Genomic DNA, 19,138 nt, shown 5'->3' with positions numbered 1-19,138 from the left:
CATTCGATACTGTCAATCATGGGATCCTGCTTGAGAGGCTGAGAGAGGCAGGGGTCGATGGTACGGCCCTGCTCTGGTTTCACTCCTATCTCAGTAACAGAAAACAGGCTGTATCCCTTCCCCCTTTCCAATCGGTCTTCTCCCCTGTTCCTCACGGTGTTCCCCAGGGCTCCTCCATCAGTCCGATTCTTTTTAATGTTTACTTGAAACCACTGGTCGTTTTAATTAAATCGCACAATATGACCACAGTAAACTATGCGGACGATACCCAGCTCCTTTTCTCTTGGGATGGTGAAGATTCCATCTCTTTCGAAGCCTTCCATAACTGCCTAAGAGACACCGCAGGCTGGTTGCACCGGAACTCCCTCCAGTTTAACTCCTCGAAAACCGAGGTTCTGTTCTGTCCCGCGAGCCGCATTTCCCGCCCTCTGCCTGCTGAGCTCTGGCCCCCGGAAAATTCCAACAACCCGCTACCTGTTACCAGTGTTCGCAATCTGGGCGTCATGCTAAATCACCAACTGAGCATGGAAACGCAGGTTTCAAGAACAGTCGCCACCTGCTCAGCCCTTATGCGCTCACTGCGCAAAATTCTGCCTCTATTACCATCTTCAGCTCGAGCTTTGATAGTCAGGTGCACTATCCTTAGTCGCCTTGACTATTGTAATGCTCTCCTGTTTGAATCCCCTGCGACACTGCTAGACAGACTCCAACGAGTTCAGTCGGCAGCAGCCAAACTGGCTCTTGGTTGGACCAGGAGATCCTCGGCCACCGCTGCCTTGGCCGAACTGCACTGGCTTTCTTTGAAGCAACGCATCGCCTTCAAAGCCCTTTGCTTGGTCTTCAAGGCACTACACGGTGCAGGACCTAGACCTCTTCAACGTCTGTTCTCGTGGTACACTCCCACCAGAACACTTAGGTCCGCAACCGCCTGCCTTGTGAAAGTACCTAGATGCAAGAAAGCCAGGATTGGGGGAAGATCCTTCAGAGTGGCTGCGGCCAAGCTCTGGAACAGTCTGCCTGCCGATATTCGCCAAATCCCACACCTCCTACCCTTCAGGAAGCGAATCAAAACATGGCTCTTCCCCCACCCCTCCTCTATGCCCGCTCGCCCATAATTCTCCTCCCCCGCCCAATAACCCAGGAGTAGCTACCAGCGCCAGGATACCTGCCAGGTGACAGTCGCGCTCTACAAATGTTTTAAATAAATTAAATAAATAATAAGATCCCCAGGCATAAATAGGGTTGGCCTTGTGCAGTGGCCAGTTGCATATCATCACAATCCTGATATTATTACTTTTCAATGCCTCCTGAAAATAGGGCAACAGAGGCCCAAGTCTTGTTGCTAATCTTGGCTTGTCTTCATCCTAGCAAGGACCATTAAATGTTAAATGGTCATCAGCCCAATTGTGCTTACTGTTTGTTTTGTAGGAATGTGTAGTTGATCCTTGAAGTACCATTTTTTGTAACGCATGTGATCTGCAGAGATTTGGATTTCAGCTGGTACTAGTATTCCTTGGCATATTGGTGACTCCTACCCATCTCTCTGGCATCAATGACTCTTCTTACAGAAACAAAACTCTGGAATCTGCACACACAAAGGTGGACATCCTGAGCAGAGATAAAAGGCAATACAACTCATCAGGTTGAGTGCTGATTGCAGTGTGAAACTTGAAGGTCTCCGGTATGAATCATTGCAGGGTAACTTGGTTGTTCCTCCTCCTGAAGTGAATAAAACGAGTATCCTTCAACTTCTATGATTAAATCTAATACTGTTGTTCAAACAATCAATTATGCTTCAAGCATGTCATGCAGAAAGTTGCAAAGCAAATATTGTTGTGTCCCCAAATGCCTGCCAGACATGTGCATGAACACACACAGCAGCCCTCTTGTAATGGTCTTTCTTATGCTTTATGAACATTTTTTACCAGGTGGCCACCAAGCATGTGTGTGTGTGGAGTGTGTGACTTTACATCGCATACCAATACCACGAGTGCCATTACAACGCAGGTATTACTACGCGATGTCAATGACAACAACATGCAATTACATTGCAAAATTTTACCACGACTATGCCTTTATCACGCATGCCATTACAACGCAAAGGCATGCATTTTAAAGCTATACTCATGGTAAAAGTTTGAAAGGTAAGTGACTCTACCCTAGCCTACCCTAAACACTAAGATAGTACCCCTGCACAACCCTCCCCCAGTCCTCTCCCTACAATAACACTATACTACCTTGCACGACCCCCGACACTACCCTAAACCCTTAAACACTACACCATGCATGACCCTCCTCCTACCCCCTTTTCAGTCCCTACACGAAACGCTACCCTGCACGACCCCCCGACACTGCCCTAAACCCTAAAACACTACACTACACAAACACTACAAACTACCCTAATCCCTAAAACACTAACCCGTGCACAACTCTGCCCCTACTCCAATCCAGTCCCTACACTCAAACACTACCATGCACGACCCTCCGACACTACCCTAAACCCTAAAACACTACTCTACACAAACACTACAACACTACCCTAAACCCTAAAACACTACCCCCAGCACGACACTGCCCCTAACCTTAGTCCAGTCCCTACACTGAAACACTACCCTGCACGACCCCCCCAACACTACCCTAAACACTAAAACACTGTACTACACTACACAAACATTACAACACTATTTTGACACTACCCTAATCACAACAAAAGTAACCCCACCCCAAGCGCAATCCCACTTACCTCCCTGTCCTCGTGGTTTCTCTCTCCTGCTTCCAGCGTCGTCTATGGGGCAGTGCACGCTGTGGTGAGGAAACAGCCTCAGTTTCCTCACAACGATGGGGATAACCATTAGCGCTTGCGATGTAATGGTATGCGTAGTAATGGCTATGCATTATTACATCGCATGTGTTGTAACACATGCGATGTAATAGCATTGCATGGTAAAAACCACGTAGAAATGGCTGTTTTCTGTGTGGGTGTGTACTGTGGCCATACCGTGAAGGTTTTTCATAAAACATAAGAAAATCTATTACAAAATGCCTGTGATGCACGCATACTAACAATTGGCAGCCATCTTGGAATACTTATTTTCATATTTAGATGGCCGGACAACACTTTTCTAGTGTTTGTCGCCTAATTCACCAAGTATTGGCAAAGCCAAATCCAGAAGCAGGGGTGGATGGCAGCTGGTGGCAGCAGACGACGTTTACCACATTTGTAATAGGTGGAAGACAGAGGCAGCGGGCGAATCAAGGGGAACACTGGAGATATTACCATGAAGGACTACTTAAAGTCCTGGGCAAAGCAATGCAACCTTTCATTAAAAGAGATGGTAATAAGTAAAGCCCACCCAACTGATAGTAGCTTTTAAAATAATGAAAACAGCCATTGGTTGATGGAGGTTCACTGGATGCCCACATCCTTTGAGCTGTATGTCTTTGTTCTATCTAGTAGTGTCTTATCAACATGAGTTGTCCGACAGATACCTACAGCTGTCTATAGGTGAAACCTTAAATGTTATACCACCCCTGTTGCAGTAATAGTCTTCTGTAAACCCACTGTTTGCCCCTCCACACAAGACATAAATAAAAGCCTAAGTACCATAAAATGTATGAGCCCCGCATGTCTTTGATGTGTGTACAGGACTGATGAATTTTAGAATGGACAAATGTTCTGCTAATATTTGATACACTGAACATTATCCTGATCTACAATCATCTAGGATTTAATTTATTCCAGCAAAGTCACATAAAGACAAAGGCAGTGTCAGAGGGCAGTAAATAATGAAACACATATAATGGTTATAACATGAAAGAACAGGTGCACCATAGCATATGGTTCAATAAAGACAAGTATTAAGTCCAAATTCCAATAAGTCACAAGAGTAGAGGTTCCTCAGTTAGATCTCTTTATTTCATCAGATAAACAAAGCACAGTACAGCCGCTGCGTTTCGTCCCAGTATGGGACTTCTTCGGGGCTGTTAAATACCTACATATAAGCAAACATGTATTAGACACATATGTAAAATACATATAAAAAAGACATTATATAAAAACATACAAGAAAAAACACCATATTTTAAAACCACAATTGATGGCATGACATTTGATTCAATTTTACCTCATATTAGTCAAGTCTGTTGATACACTAACATACATAGACAGACAGCTTGGTTGGTAGACAGTTCAACTCTGTCCTGTTTCCGTCTACCATTTGTTTTTTTAATTTTCAGAACCATATTTCGGTTATTTACATATTCCGAGCATCAAAATTGCAGTTGCATTCTGAAGAGAGTATGACACTCATATCGATTTCTATGTTGTGATACAGATATTCACTATGTTTTGTCTCCCCTCTGCGCAGTAATATTCTCATACCACTGTTTATCCTTGGGGGTACTTTCAAGTTTCTCTTTAGCAGTAGGTACACATTGTTTTAGATAGTTGTACTTGATTCCGCTCTTGCTCGAATTGTCATGCTGATCAATAGAGTATATAATAAAATTACATATATTGATGGAAACTGCTTAAAAGGGATTGTTACCTTATTCGTTACCCCGTGGTGAGACTCTCAAGATGGATGGTGGATCTAGGCTCCTATTTTTCTCCCTTCCCCCGTATCCCTCATGTATATTTCTTCCATCCTGAAATACAAAAATCTTTTTTCTTCCCGTCCAACCTAGTCCTTTTTTCTTTTCCATAATATATCCTTTTTTTAACAGCTATATGCCTCTTCAAGCCTCCCCAGAGGCGAGACAAAACATAGTGAATAACTGTATCACAACATAGAAATTGATATGAATGTCATACTCTCTTCAGAATGCAACTGGAATTTTGATGCTCGGAATATGTAAATAACCAGAATATGGTTCTGAAAATAAAAAAACAAATGGTAGATGGAAATAGGACAGAGTTGAACTGTCTACCAACCAAGCTGTCTGTCTATGTATGTTAGTGTATCAACAGACTTGACTAATATGAGGTAAAATTGAATCAAATGTCACACGATCAATTGTGGTTTTAAAATATGGTGTTTGTTCTTGTATGTTTTTATATGATGTCTCTTTTATATGTATTTTACATATGTGTCTTATACATGTTTTTTTTTTTTTAAAACCTTTATTCAAAAAAGAAGGAGATACATGCGCAGGCCCACAACCATCATGGCCGGCCGCAAAGACAGTCAATGAAAACAGGAGAAACTGAAGCCAAGCAGTAAACAGGATATATCAAAGTACACCAGATGTGGTTGTGGGGCTTGCAAACAGGATATGAGGTTTTCATTTTTAAATTTTAGAAAAAGAGTAGGGGCTGCAACAACAAGGACATCACACCTTACAGGATAGAAACACAAAGGAGACGATTGGGACTTACCCCAATTTCAGTCGGAGATAGGCTATGACTAAAGCAACTATGCAATCTGGGCAGCCACGGCGATAATACTGGACAATAAACCACATTACAATAATCCACATTTCTAAAAATCACCCCAGAGAGCCTACCCCCCAAGAACAGAAATACAGAGGCTTGGCAAAAAGCCGGAAAAAGAAAGAAAGGTGCAAGACCAAGAGACAGCCAACCCTACTAAAGAAGAAAGAACCCTCCCAAAGCCGGAAAAGAGCGATAGGGACCATAGAACAAAACAAACTAAAATAATAAACCCCCCCCCGCACCCGCCACCCTGCACCCCTGTAATGGCTACGGCCTAACCCACTAACAGCGTGCCTGTTGCCCCGGAACTGCCCCACAGAAGGGAAAATATAAGAAGAAGTGGAGGAGGAGAAAAACAAACGAGCCCCCGGACACCCGGTACCCCCCGCCGGCGGTGACCCCCCCATAGCACAATCATCTTCAAGCAAAGCAAAACGGTCAGCATTATCACGGGGAGGACAGTCACCAGGAAACCCCCCACCCATCCTACCCCCGCCCCGGTGAGGTATTCGGTGCAGTCCCGGCAAAAGTAAACGGAGCAACCCCAGGGAAATAGAAGTCAACCCTGCAAGCCTCATGAGGAGATCTATCGCCAAAGTCATAACAGTTGCAAACAAAGGAAGCGTCTCAGATGGTCCAAAGCAGTGGCGAGGAGCAAGAAAACCTCAAAGTCAAAGTCAGCCCTGCCCAGTGCGGATCCGTTCCGGAGCACATCCCGACCAAGCCACATCCGACCAGAGGCAGTCAAAGCGTCCATGGCAGACCAAGGCATTAAAGGTGGAGCAAAGTCCGGTCACAAAATGGCGGCATCCGTTATACAGACGGGCCGGAACAAAGGAAAATGGCGATCCCCTTCGACGGGACCCTGAGACTCGGCAATGAAGAACAGGACATCCAGCGACTAACACCATCGCATAGGAGACGTAGAGGGAAGACCATGTACTGTAGCAGATGAAGGAGAAGTGAGGTCAACTCTCAAAGGAGCAAAGTCGGGCTGCCGCTCGGGCCCCTTAAGATGGCGGGGCAAATCGCTCGACTGGACCGCAGGCTTCTGTGCAGTTGCTGCAGCGTCCGTGGCCGGTCGCGAGCAGACATCATCCAGTTTCGCCGCCAGGGAGACACATGCACCGGTGAATTGCGAGCGGAGCGCCCCAATCGCCGCCATTACGGATCTCAATGAATGTGGGCCATCCATCCCCTCCATCCCGGGGTCCAGAGGACGGAGGGGGACACAATCTCCATCCCACATCGCCGGGCTCCGGGCACACATTTGGCGATCGCAACAACAAGGGCGCCCGAACTGGCACACTCAGCACAGACACCGGCCGTGGGTGCAGCCCGGCAGCCCCCGGACCGGGAAACGAGGGTCAGGCACACAGCCCACAGCCACGGTGCAGGAGGATCGCAGCACGTCACAGTGTCTCTTCTCCGGCACCATCCATCAATGAGGACAAGATTCAAAAGCTGAAAGAATTATTCAAACCTGGAAGACCGGCCACAATCGCGGTCCCAGAGCCGATGTTGATCAGGTCCCTCTCGGGTGTTTCAAAAATCGAGGTCCCGGCGGCAGCCCGGGAGTAGGCCAAAAATGGGACACGACATAACTTCGTCGCTGAATAAGGTAGGAAATCCGGGAAAGCACCATTGGCATCAGGCAACCTTCATACATCCAGGCACAGGGCATGGGTAGAGGATAAACAACAGGATAGACGGGCCGCCGGCGGAGGTCGGCGGAGCCGGGAGCTTATGCGGCCATCTTGATTCGCGGCGTAGCTCCTCCATCTTATACATGTTTGTTTATATGTTTGTACCGAACAGCCCTGAAGACAAAACGCGAAGCCTGTACTGTGCTTTGTTTATCTGATGAAATAAAGAGATCTAACTGAGGAACCTCTACTCTCGTGACTTATTGGAATTTGGACTTTATACTTATCTTTATTGAATCACATGCTATGGTGCATCTGTGCTTTCATGTTTGAATTGTTGAGTTCCTGAGGGAACAGGCATTGTAACAGTGGGTGCTGTTCGGTGTACACACGGACCCTGTAAAAATAGAAGGGGCAATATCTAATATTTTGAGCTATTTCATGTTAGGTGCTGACTCTGAGAAGGTCCCACTGTTAGGTCTAGTTTTGTTTACATATAATAGTTATTTTTACATTGAAAACATTTTTGGAGAAAGTTTTGGGGACGTAAAATACTTGTTCAGCCTTATACAAAGTGCACCTAGAAGAAGCTTAGTATAGCAGATATGCCGCTGCTGTTCAAAGGATGTCCCAGGCAAACAGAGGTTAGGCCCCTGATAGGAACAGTGTCATCCATTAATAGGAGCATTGATGCGTTTTAATATGATACAAAATATTATTAAGTCAATGAACAAGGAGCAACTTGCTTTGACTAACATGTTTTCTACCCAAGGATAATTTGGAAAAATATCAGAAAGTAAAGGATGGTTTTATCAAATGAACCTATATTTATAAATGTAAAGCAACAAGAACATTTAACACCGGTGTCAATAAGATCTACAGCACAGTCAAAAGCAGAAACAATGCAAATGAAGAGAAGATGCTCTCTAGGTTGTTCAGAGCAAATCAGAAAGCAAATTCTGTAATATCTCCACATGTATGTAAAAATAGTGATTTGATTAAAGGAAATTACCTCTTTGTAGCCAAACTTCTCACTCTGTGCCTGATGCCGAAGCTTGCTGGGAGCAGAACCGAAGGGAGAGAAAAACAAACTTGTTGTTAGAAAATGAAGTGAACTCAGTATATTTGTTAGGAGTTAGGGGGCTAGCCAAGAGGAGGAGCAGTGGTTAGGCTGTGCTAGTGAAGTTGCAGGTGCTCGGCGCTGGCACTCAGTTTTGAGGACCAGGATTTATTTTTCATCATCATAAGGCTGATGCAGAAAAAGCAAAAGGAAAGCATAAAAGGGACCAACAAGATAGAAAAACTGTGACAAAGGGAGAAAGCAGGGGTGAAAAAGCAGCCGCAAGAGTGAAATACGGAGACCAGAAGTGTACAGGGGCGGACTAAAGATGTATAAAGTGGAATCAAAACCAGGCAGCATTGGTATTTGTCAACCATGCTTTTCGGGAGTATCCTGACTGGCTCCTAAGAAATGCGTTGAGCCCCTGTTCTTCTTCGTATTCTTATTATTATGTTTGTCTTTACTTTTCTCAAGCAGTTTGACATCAGTAGGCTGTCCTGTTTACAGGGTTTATTTTTTGGATTTCGGTGGTATTTTTCAGTGTTTTACAAACCTTTTGAAATCAGCACTTATTACTGTTTATTCACCTGCCTAACCCCCAAAATAGACAAAAGTATTTTTCCACTTTTCACAATACATGTTGTTATAAAGCACACATTTAATTTTGAGGAGAGGTAATGCAGGAAATATAGGTTCTACTCATTGGCGGTGTGTCTATTGAACTTATTTTATACTATCTTCAGCACAGAAAGTCTGTGTATTGCACTCTCACTCACATTTGTACCATCTCTCACATGTCATTTTACAGGACTATTTAATGGATTAAGAAAGTATTAGGGCTATATTCAAATATTTTAAAAAAATTCCTGGGTACTGTTAGGAGTGATTCACCTACTCTTTACTGAATATTATGCCATTGTAGGGTGGTGAACCCTGCCAACAGCATCGTTCCTTTAAAATCTTTAACGTTTTGAGTTACACCAGTTTAATTTGTAGCCCTGAATTCTAGCACCTGACACTGTATGCTTTAAGAATGCTTGTAACAGCTATTCAGCACTTTTTCCCTGACTACATTAAGGTGGTGCTGCTTTTGTATGGGCAATCATACCTGCCAAGTGTCCCTATGTCAAATGTCTCACTTTAATTCAGTCCTGCCCTTTTAGCAAACTTCACATTGTACTTTGGAGCTCAATCCTTTGCTGTTATCTTTTTACCACCAGTAACGTGAAATCTGGTCAAAAGCCAGGATAAGATGAAGGTATTACAGATAACAATGGACCACCTTGCACCTATAAATTTTCTTCATATGTGCAATGGCTTGCATCATGTTTTCACCGCTATCCGATAGTTAGAATGACGGCTGATGTATCAAAGTGTTTTAGCCATTCTGTGTCTGTGGGTAAATGTGCCGGTACATTTTGGCAAAGATTTGTAAGAGCCAACCATTTCATCAATCAGTGAAAGAATTAAACACTGCCAAAAGATGGAATAATGTTTTAATATGTACAGATCCTCTACAGTGTATACACTAATTAGATCAGACCAAAACATTCTTCTAGACCCTGCATCTTTAATCCAAGCACACAAAGCTGGAAGAAAAGCAGGATAATCTTCGACCAGTCTTTCTTTGGGTTGACCTCTTCAGAAAGATACCAAAACACAAAAGGAGCCAAGAGGGAACAAAAGGGTACACAAGGGATCGCCCTCCACTCTGATCAGTCAAATCACAAAAAAGATCCCTGTACCAAGGACAGATAGTGTAGTCTATTTACTCAACATGAGAGTACACTTGTTCTGGACCTATTACTACAATGTGCCAGAAACAACCCCCTTTCTCTTCACAGTGAGGTGTGTTTTCTCTAATGTCTTGCTGTCCATACACAAAGCAATGTTTGTATCTTAGAAACTTAAAATTACAGGGTGGCAATCAACTCAAGGTGTCCAATGATACCAACCCTCAATCAGACAGTCCATCAATCCACACTCAAACAAGTGAAGAAATGAAAAAATGAGTGGTGGAGAGGAAGGCACCCCACGGGCGAACAACCCTCGGGGAACTTGGCAGATGTTTTTACCAATTCTATGCCCCTTTCTCATCATCGGTTGCCATTCCAATCCAAAAAGAAATGAGTGTACAAAACACAAAAAATGTACAACACAAAAGCAAAAACTGCGTATAAAGAGGTGCTAGACAGAAAGCTTATGACAATAGCCAACTGGTGTGACCAACATAAACGAGTGACATAAAATCATCAGACACACTCACTATATATCTTTATTATTCGTGTTAGTGTGTACTGGTGAATTAAAACGGCTGGTAGCTTAATAATGCATACCACTACCTGATACCGACATGTTTCACTGCCCCAATGCTTTTGGCAGATTCATCAGGGTATTAACACTCTGTCACTGCACCGATTGTGGACACCTCTTTTTGGACACTGTTGAGTTCAAAAAACACACACCCGTATAAAACCATTAAAAACCTTGTTCTGGAACCAATCTGGACATCTTATTTCTCTAGAAAAATAATAATAGGGTCGAAATAAAAGACATTTACCCTGATTCAGCCCTGTCTTCTCGTACCAGCTGATCAGGCTACCATCCACTTCGTTTTGTGTCGATTGATACATCAATCTGCAAATAGTAAAGCCATCAGACCATCAACCTGTGCTGAAAGCCTACATCAGTTAACTGTGAGGGTACTGACTGCAGAGCATACTCATAAGCCGATTCATTCCCACTAAGCTCTCCTGTGGAAAAATCTCTGTCCCTCATCTCGACAGCGCTTAGAGGCAATGCCGAACAATGTCCCCGTGGAAAGCCTGGTTTGCTCTCCTATAACGGCGGAGCTGCGCGGGAATCACAGCGCCAGCGTCCAACAACTTAAAAAGTACTTAAAGAGTTACCTGTACTCCCAGTCTCTCCATGTCTCTCTTCCTCCTCGCTAGGTACGTTTACTCAAGCCTTACACCCCTCTCCTTACCGTACGACTTCGTCACCAGGACCTCAAATCATCCCAGGAACGCCGCGTACTCGCTGCTTGGGTTATTTAACTAAATGTTGATTGCAGCGAGACCTGGGGATGTCCGGTCACGTGGCTTACCAGGCATGCTCAGAAGCGCTTCCTAGTTTGCACTACTGTGGGCGCCATCTTTAAATGGAATATTGTTGATGTATACTTCAAATGTCGTTAATGGTGTTTACACATAGTTTAACCCCAAGCCACTGGCGCTATGATCTAATTTAATTACTGCACGCTCACATGTAATTAACAACTCGATCAAAGGTTATTATCATTATAGGGAAAGGAGATTTCAAAGTGTAAGGATCTTAAAATTGCAGGGATCTTAAAAATGCATTCATACATAATATGTATATTGCTCCACATGGCGGGGCACGGGTCAGTTACAGTCCAACGAAAATACTGGTGCTGTGATCTCATTTCAATTATTGCGCGCACCCCTATAATTAACAAATAGAGATTTGCAATGATGTCAAAGGTTGGTGTCATTATCGTTATGGGGAAAGGAGATTATCAAAACTGTGGAACCTTTGGAGCTGCTTTCATATTGTGTATATTGCTCAACATTGCAAGACAAATGTCAATTCAAGCCAGGCAATTTACATTGTGAACTCATTATGGACAGCAAATGGCACCTGTTTACATGAGACGTGTATAGCTACTCTAGGGGCCAATACCCAACCTATGATAACAACAAGGATTTATTTCAGTCTGTTCCATTCAATAATTTCATTCAGACCCTGTGTGTCACTATGTTCTCTATAAATCCATCTTGCTTCCTTGTTTAGCAACACTGTCTCCATATTTTGTGGGTTGCCCTTCACTGTTTCAAGCACGGTCCAAGTGAAACCATGTTTTTCTTTGTTACAATGCTGGACTAGTTTTGTAGTTAGTTTACCTGACCTGATGGTACTCAGGTGTTCCTGGATACGCACTTTAATTTTTCGTGTGGTCAAACCAATGTATTGGGGACCACAACAACACAGCAATCTGTAAACCACATTAGTGGTGTTACAATTGCTAAAGTGGTTCAGGAACCATTCCTTCCCTGAACTCAAAATCACGCTAGTGTTTTTAGTTGTTAGCGGACAAACCGAGCACATTCCACACAGGTAGTGCCCATTGGGTACAGTCGTGGGATCACTCCTCTGAGGTAAGGGAGCACGGGTATGGACAAGCCTATCCTTCAAGTTGCCTGACCTTTTAAAGGTAAATCTTGGTGGTGGCATACAGAAATCCTTGTTGGACAGTGGGGACTACCCGTGTGGAATGTGCTAGGTTTGTTAAAGTGCGTATCCAGGAACACCTGAGTACCATCAGGTCAGGTAAACTAACTACAAAACTAGTCCAGCATTGTAACAAAGAAAAACATGGTTTCACTTAGACCGTGCTTGAAACAGTGAAGGGCAACCCACAAAATATGGAGACAGTGTTGCTAAACAAGGAAGCAAGATGGATTTATAGAGAACATAGTGACACACAGGGTCTGAATGAAATTATTGAATGGAACAGACTGAAATAAATCCTTGTTGTTATCATAGGTTGGGTATTGGCCCCTAGAGTAGCTATACACGTCTCATGTAAACAGGTGCCATTTGCTGTCCATAATGAGTTCACAATGTAAATTGCCTGGCTTGAATTGACATTTGTCTTGCAATGTTGAGCAATATACACAATATGAAAGCAGCTCCAAAGGTTCCAGTTTTGATAATCTCCTTTCCCCATAACGATAATGACACCAACCTTTGACATCATTGCAAATCTCTATTTGTTAATTATAGGGGTGCGCGCAATAATTGAAATGAGATCACAGCACCAGTATTTTCGTGGGACTGTAACTGACCCGTGCCCCGCCATGTGGAGCAATATACATATTATGTATGAATGCATTTTTAAGATCCCTGCAATTTTAAGATCCTTACACTTTGAAATCTCCTTTCCCTATAATGATAATAACCTTTGATCGAGTTGTTAATTACATGTGAGCGTGCAGTAATTAAATTAGATCATAGCGCCGGTGGCTTGGGGTTAAACTATGTGTAAACACCATTAACGACATTTGAAATATACATCAACAATATTCCATTTAAAGATGGCGCCCACAGTAGTGCAAACTAGGAAGCGCTTCTGAGCATGCCTTGTAAGCCACGTGACCGGACATCCCCCAGTCTCGCTGCAATCAACATTTAGTTAAATAACCCAAGCAGCGAGTACGCGGCGTTCCTGGGATGATTTGAGGTCCTGGTGACGAAGTCGTACGGTAAGGAGAGGGGTGTAAGGCTTGAGTAAACGTACCTAGCGAGGAGGAAGAGAGACATGGAGAGACTGGGAGTACGGGTAACTCTTTAAGTACTTTTTAAGTTGTTGGACGCTGGCGCTGTGATTCCAGCGCAGCTCCGCCGTTATAGGAGAGCAAACCAGGCTTTCCACGGGGACATTGTTCGGCATTGCCTCTAAGCGCTGTCGAGATGAGGGACAGAGATTTTTCCACAGGAGAGCTTAGTGGGAATGAATCGGCTTATGAGTATGCTCTGCAGTCAGTACCCTCACAGTTAACTGATGTAGGCTTTCAGCACAGGTTGATGGTCTGATGGCTTTACTATTTGCAGATTGATGTACCAATCGACACAAAACGAAGTGGATGGTAGCCTGATCAGCTAGTACGAGAAGACAGGGCTGAATCAGGGTAAATGTCTTTTATTTCGACCCTATTATTATTTTTCTAGAGAAATAAGATGTCCAGATTGGTTCCAGAACAAGGTTTTTAATGGTTTTATACGGGTGTGTGTTTTTTCAACTCAACAGTGTCCAAAAAGAGGTGTCCACAATCGGTGCAGTGACAGAGTGTTAATACCCTGATGAATCTGCCAAAAGCATTGGGGCAGTGAAACATGTCGGTATCAGGTAGTGGTATGCATTATTAAGCTACTAGCCGTTTTAATTCACCAGTACACACTAACACGAATAATAAAGATATATAGTGAGTGTGTCTGATGATTTTATGTCACTCGTTTATGTTGGTCACACCAGTTGGCTATTGTCATAAGCTTTCTGTCTAGCACCTCTTTATACGCAGTTTTTGCTTTTGTGTTGTACATTTTTTGTGTTTTTTACACTCATTTCTTTTTGGATTGGAATGGCAACCGATGATGAGAAAGGGGCATAGAATTGGTAAAAACATCTGCCAAGTTCCCCGAGGGTTGTTCGCCCGTGAGGTGCCTTCCTCTCCACCACACATTTTTTCATTTCTTCACTTGTTTGAGTGTGGATTGATGGACTGTCTGATTGAGGGCAGGTATCATTGAACACCTTGAGTTGATTGCCACCCTGTAAGTTTAAGTTTCTAAGATACAAACATTGCTTTGTGTATGGACAGCAAGACATTAGAGAAAACACACCTCACTGTGAAGAGAAAGGGGGTTGTTTCTGGCACATTGTAGTAATTGGTCCAGAACAAGTGTACTCTCATGTTGAGTAAATAGACTACACTATCTGTCCTTGGTACAGGGAACTCTTCAGAAAGAGACAAAAATGACTCATTCTCTCTTGATTTCCTTTCTTTGAATGGCATTTTAGTTTGAAGTTGTTTATCGGTGCATATTTGTGGATGAAGCCTGTTTCCTTTCAGAGGAGTTTTATCTGTTATAATAACTTTAAACCTATAAGATAATAGCATCCACATTAATCTGAGTTAAGGGATGTTAGAGAGTGGTTAAAGTCCAGAAAAGAGATTTAGGGCCTGGTTTAGAATTTGGCAGGTGGGATACTCGTGACAAACATGGTGGATATCTTGTACGCCATACAGGTGCCATGGTGTATAATGTACTTATATTATTGCAGACGGGATAACCATCACATTTGTGATGGAGAATCCTATCCGCCACACTCTAAATCAGGCCATTACTCAGCTTGGTGTGGTGATGTGGAATGAACCTTTGGAGACACCAGGTCTGGAATAAGGCATTAAGCTCTATAAATCACAATTTCAGAGAAGGCAGAAATAATCTTTAGGAGGGAATGCATTTTGAATCACAGAGTCTGCACTATAAAGCATATGAAAGGTTCACACTTGTAGATAACAAATAAGAGTCCACAGAGAGGAGATAAAACACTGTATTTGAAATATTACAACTATATCCTGTAAATATGGCAGTAGTAATCGTTATTTTTTACAGGAAGGTAGAATATTTCTAAAAGGAGCAACACTAAGACACTTAGAAAAAATGTATTTAACTTTAGAAAGATTACTGGAATATAGCATGCTACAAATAATGCTAATACATCGCATACTATTTCAACACGGTCATTACAACGGCTGCGTTGTTAGTACACAATACCTTTACATCACAAATCATTACAACAACTTAGTCCCTATCTAATGGTGTTCACATTATTTTATGGCAACAGCTGCACTGTCAAGCCAGACTGTAAAAACATGTAGTCATTGCTGCGGGAGTTGAACACACATCTACTTGCGTGAGTAAAATGAAAAGGGGTTGTGAAATTGCAGTGGAGGGGGATTTGTGGTAAAAGCCAACTTTAGGAATATGGGAGAAACAAGGTCCAGATCACTAGTAAGTATGCCATCAGAAATACTGTAATCATTCTAAATTGAGGTGCACATGGGGCAATGTGTCACAGATGAGGAAGAAAGGGGCAAGATATGTAAAGTAGATATTGCGTAAAAAGACACGCATTGGAGGGCTTTACTGAAAGCATCAATCAATGGCTGCTGCATGTTGAGAATAATGGAGCATCCATCCCTGTCATGTTCTTAAATTAAATTTGTAGGATGTATGATGAAAATGCTGGTGTACTTCAAGTCTCCCTACACTCTGATGGGCAAGGATGTATATGTGACACAATTCAACAAGAGTGACATGGTGCTGAGGGAAACTGTTGAGACCAAGCTGAGTGGAGGAAAAGGCTAAGGAGCTGTTGGGTGAGGATAGCATGAAAATCTGTTCCAAGGATTGGGGGATCAAACTGGAAAAATTTGTCAGATGTGGTGGAAGCATTTGAGCGCTTTATGAATGAGAATGGGCCAAATGCTCAAGACCAAATTTTATTGGTGGCGCCAGCTGGGAATGGAATTGATATGCATGCAGAATGTCGTAATGTTTTGGAAAAAGTTGAACGAACAGTAATAATTTTTTATAAGATATTTTCTTAAGCATATGCAGTTCCTATTGCAAATAAATTTGACAGAATTTCTTTTGCATCTTCTGAAAAAGCATCTAGGCTGGAGAAAGAAAGGTTAAAAAACGAAGTTGTAACTGAAGGGAGCAAATTATTATGGTGGGTTGCCACAGTGGTCCTTACAAGTGCCTAGGAGTGACACTTGCACAGTTCACAAAAACAAGAAACTTGCTAGGGATCAGCGATAAAATGTTGATATAAGTATATGTCGGGAATAACAAAGTAGTTGATTATGTTTCAAGATTGCTTCTAGAAATACAGAGTGATCATGGTCAATTATCAGAGTTGTAGGTCGCTGCCATAAGCTGGATGTTTGAAGAATGTTTGGAGAGGAATGAAGAGAAAAATAAATTGGATCTTTTGAGAGGTGTGAGAAAGGGCTATGACCAGAACATTTGGACTTAATGAGTGGGCATGAGCTTAGTTTAGTAAAAGGTAGATTCATGCACTTTTTGAAGATAGTACACCCAACACGTTTATTGTTGCCCATTGTGTATTTACACCATGAAGTTATTACGAAAAGAAGGGTACATATAATATTCGGATAGTCTCGATTTCATAATCTGGTGTGGGAAGAAGTAAAAGAGTGTTTCCTTTGTGCCAGCAGTGACAAGGTGAAATTGATGAAGAGTCCGCCCCATATTATCACTGAATATCACAAACTCACTGTGAAGCACTGCTCCATGGATATCAGAGGAACGTTTTGTGTACTTGAACCACGGTTGTCTACCTTTGATGTTGGTATGTTACCATTCTAGGTGTGTGTTACGGAATAATGAAAAGGTTGTACTATACCTCTTGCTGTTATGGTTGTTGTGCCATTTGTTGCATTGCTGGTTCCAAAAACAAATGTCCTTTTGATGACCACTGACTGACTAAGAATCTACACTTTTTATCTGCTAACTGAAGTTTGTTCTTCCTTACACCCTAAAAACCCCAAGCTAAGGGAGAACTGATTATTGTTGACAACTGGTCATAGGTGCAAGGGCCCAGTCTGTTTTACTTGTGTCCCCTGTGGGATGAGGCCCAGTTCTACCTTAGTACATTTTGTTCAATTCCAATAATTGAGGTTTTTACGGCCTTCTCCCCATTGTGTGTTGTATGTAGCCTACTGTGTTACATGTGTGGTTGGTCTGGATGCTGAGAGAAGACAGAGTGTAGGTTGAATGGTCTTAATAGAAGACATTCTGTGGACTTAGAGGAAAATGATCGTTTCACTACAGACTGTTGTCATCTTCCTGTGAATGTAACAACCTGTGTATCCTTTGTCTAGGGTCCCTGCTCTAAAAATCCTGACAAATTTCTGTTTACTCCGACTACACTTGATCCTCTCTTCCTCATTCCTGTGTTTTGATGGAAGGGACTTAAAAACCACAGGACGTTGGCTAGGAATGCTGCATTGGCCAGTGACAAGATGTAACCAGCCCTTCCAGAGAAGAGGAGATGGAAACCTTTGAAAGACGCACTCCATTCTGACTGAAGAAGTATTAAGTAAAGTTGAACTGTTGTTTAGCCATTGTTTCCTACCACTGGTCAACACTTTGGATCAATACTGAGCCCTTCAAACTAATATTTTGTACTTCATCTGGACTTTAGCAGCATAGAGAAGTTTACCAATAGCAGGTTTTTGTTGATAACTGCTCCTCCTCTTGGTCAGGACCAGATTTTCAAAACCTACTGCGATTGTGGCATGTCCTGGAAGAAGCAATTGCTGGCTTGCCATTGTGGGAAAAGATGAGGTCCTTGACCACGATAACAAGAGAGCAGGGCTCATAAAACCACTGTGTGGGATGCCTCGAGGAACTGAGCAACACAGAAAGCCATGAGACACCTGAAGTACAACAGATCAAAGTCACCACATGAAGCAACTGTGAGACCAGAAGTCGTGGATCTGTAGAGATAACCATAGTGGGCTGATTATCTGACCGCCATAGGGTGAGGGTTTTGGCCTTTTCATCTCAAGTCTTAGGATAGCTTCTCACTGGTTGCAGCTGGACATTCCGATTAAATAATAATTTGAATCGTCCACCAAGCTCCATTCCAGTGATATATGCATTCAAAGTTGAGATTGGTGACCTATTCCCGAGTTTCTATAGATCAAGCCTGTAGGTCTGGAGGCTTCCCTGGCTCGGGGAATGCTACATGCCGTCAATAAAACCCAGGTCCCTGCATCACTACTGGATATGATCTCCCTTGGGATGCATGTCAGTACAACGCGATCCAAAAAAATGTTGATTGCAGATTTTACAACGCAAGTCGTTACAACGACTTGCGTTGGAGGGTGCGGATTGAGGAATATTATAATTTTATATTCCAACACCAGTCCACGTAACAGTAGGGAAGGTGTTGGAATATAAAATTACAATATTCCTGAACCAATAGCGCCATCCACCGCAAGTCGTAGTAACGACTTGCGTTGTAATGGCAGCGTGGTAAAGGTAGTGCGGTGTAAACACAGCGTTGTAAACAACGTTTACCCTCCCTTGTTGTGTGTAACTGTGCATAGGGAACTGGAGCTCCATGTGACCTTTGACAGGAATGCACCAGACTCTGGAGGTCAAATATCATGCCTGTATTTCTAAGTTTCCGATTTCTTTGAACCGGGATTTGAATGTCCAAACGATGTCCCAACACTGTAGGGATACGCTGGCAAAATATTGTCCATGAGACCAGCAGTGCTCTAAAAATGTGCTCTGAAATTTACTATGCAAACTGTACCATCACCACTTGGACTGTTTGACCTCCTGACCAGTGAATTATTTTTTACTACAAAT

At 42.8% G+C, this 19,138-nt stretch overlaps 1 protein-coding gene across 1 annotated transcript in view; it reads right to left on the bottom strand.

The window, feature by feature from the left end:
- RNF122 (ring finger protein 122) overlaps nucleotides 1-19,138 on the bottom strand; it is a 132,138-nt gene that overhangs the window by 29,382 nt on the left and 83,618 nt on the right. The window contains exon 3 of the mRNA XM_086943769.1: nucleotides 8,093-8,138. Coding sequence (XP_086799895.1) covers nucleotides 8,093-8,138 — 46 coding nt within the window. The remainder of the gene's footprint in view (nucleotides 1-8,092; nucleotides 8,139-19,138) is intronic.

Source organism: Lissotriton vulgaris, chromosome 11 (genome assembly GCF_964263255.1).
Source record: "Lissotriton vulgaris chromosome 11, aLisVul1.2, whole genome shotgun sequence".
Taxonomy (NCBI): Eukaryota; Metazoa; Chordata; class Amphibia; order Caudata; family Salamandridae; genus Lissotriton; species Lissotriton vulgaris.
Note: the sequence above shows the minus strand (reverse complement) of the source record. Positions and strands in the feature narration are given on the sequence as shown.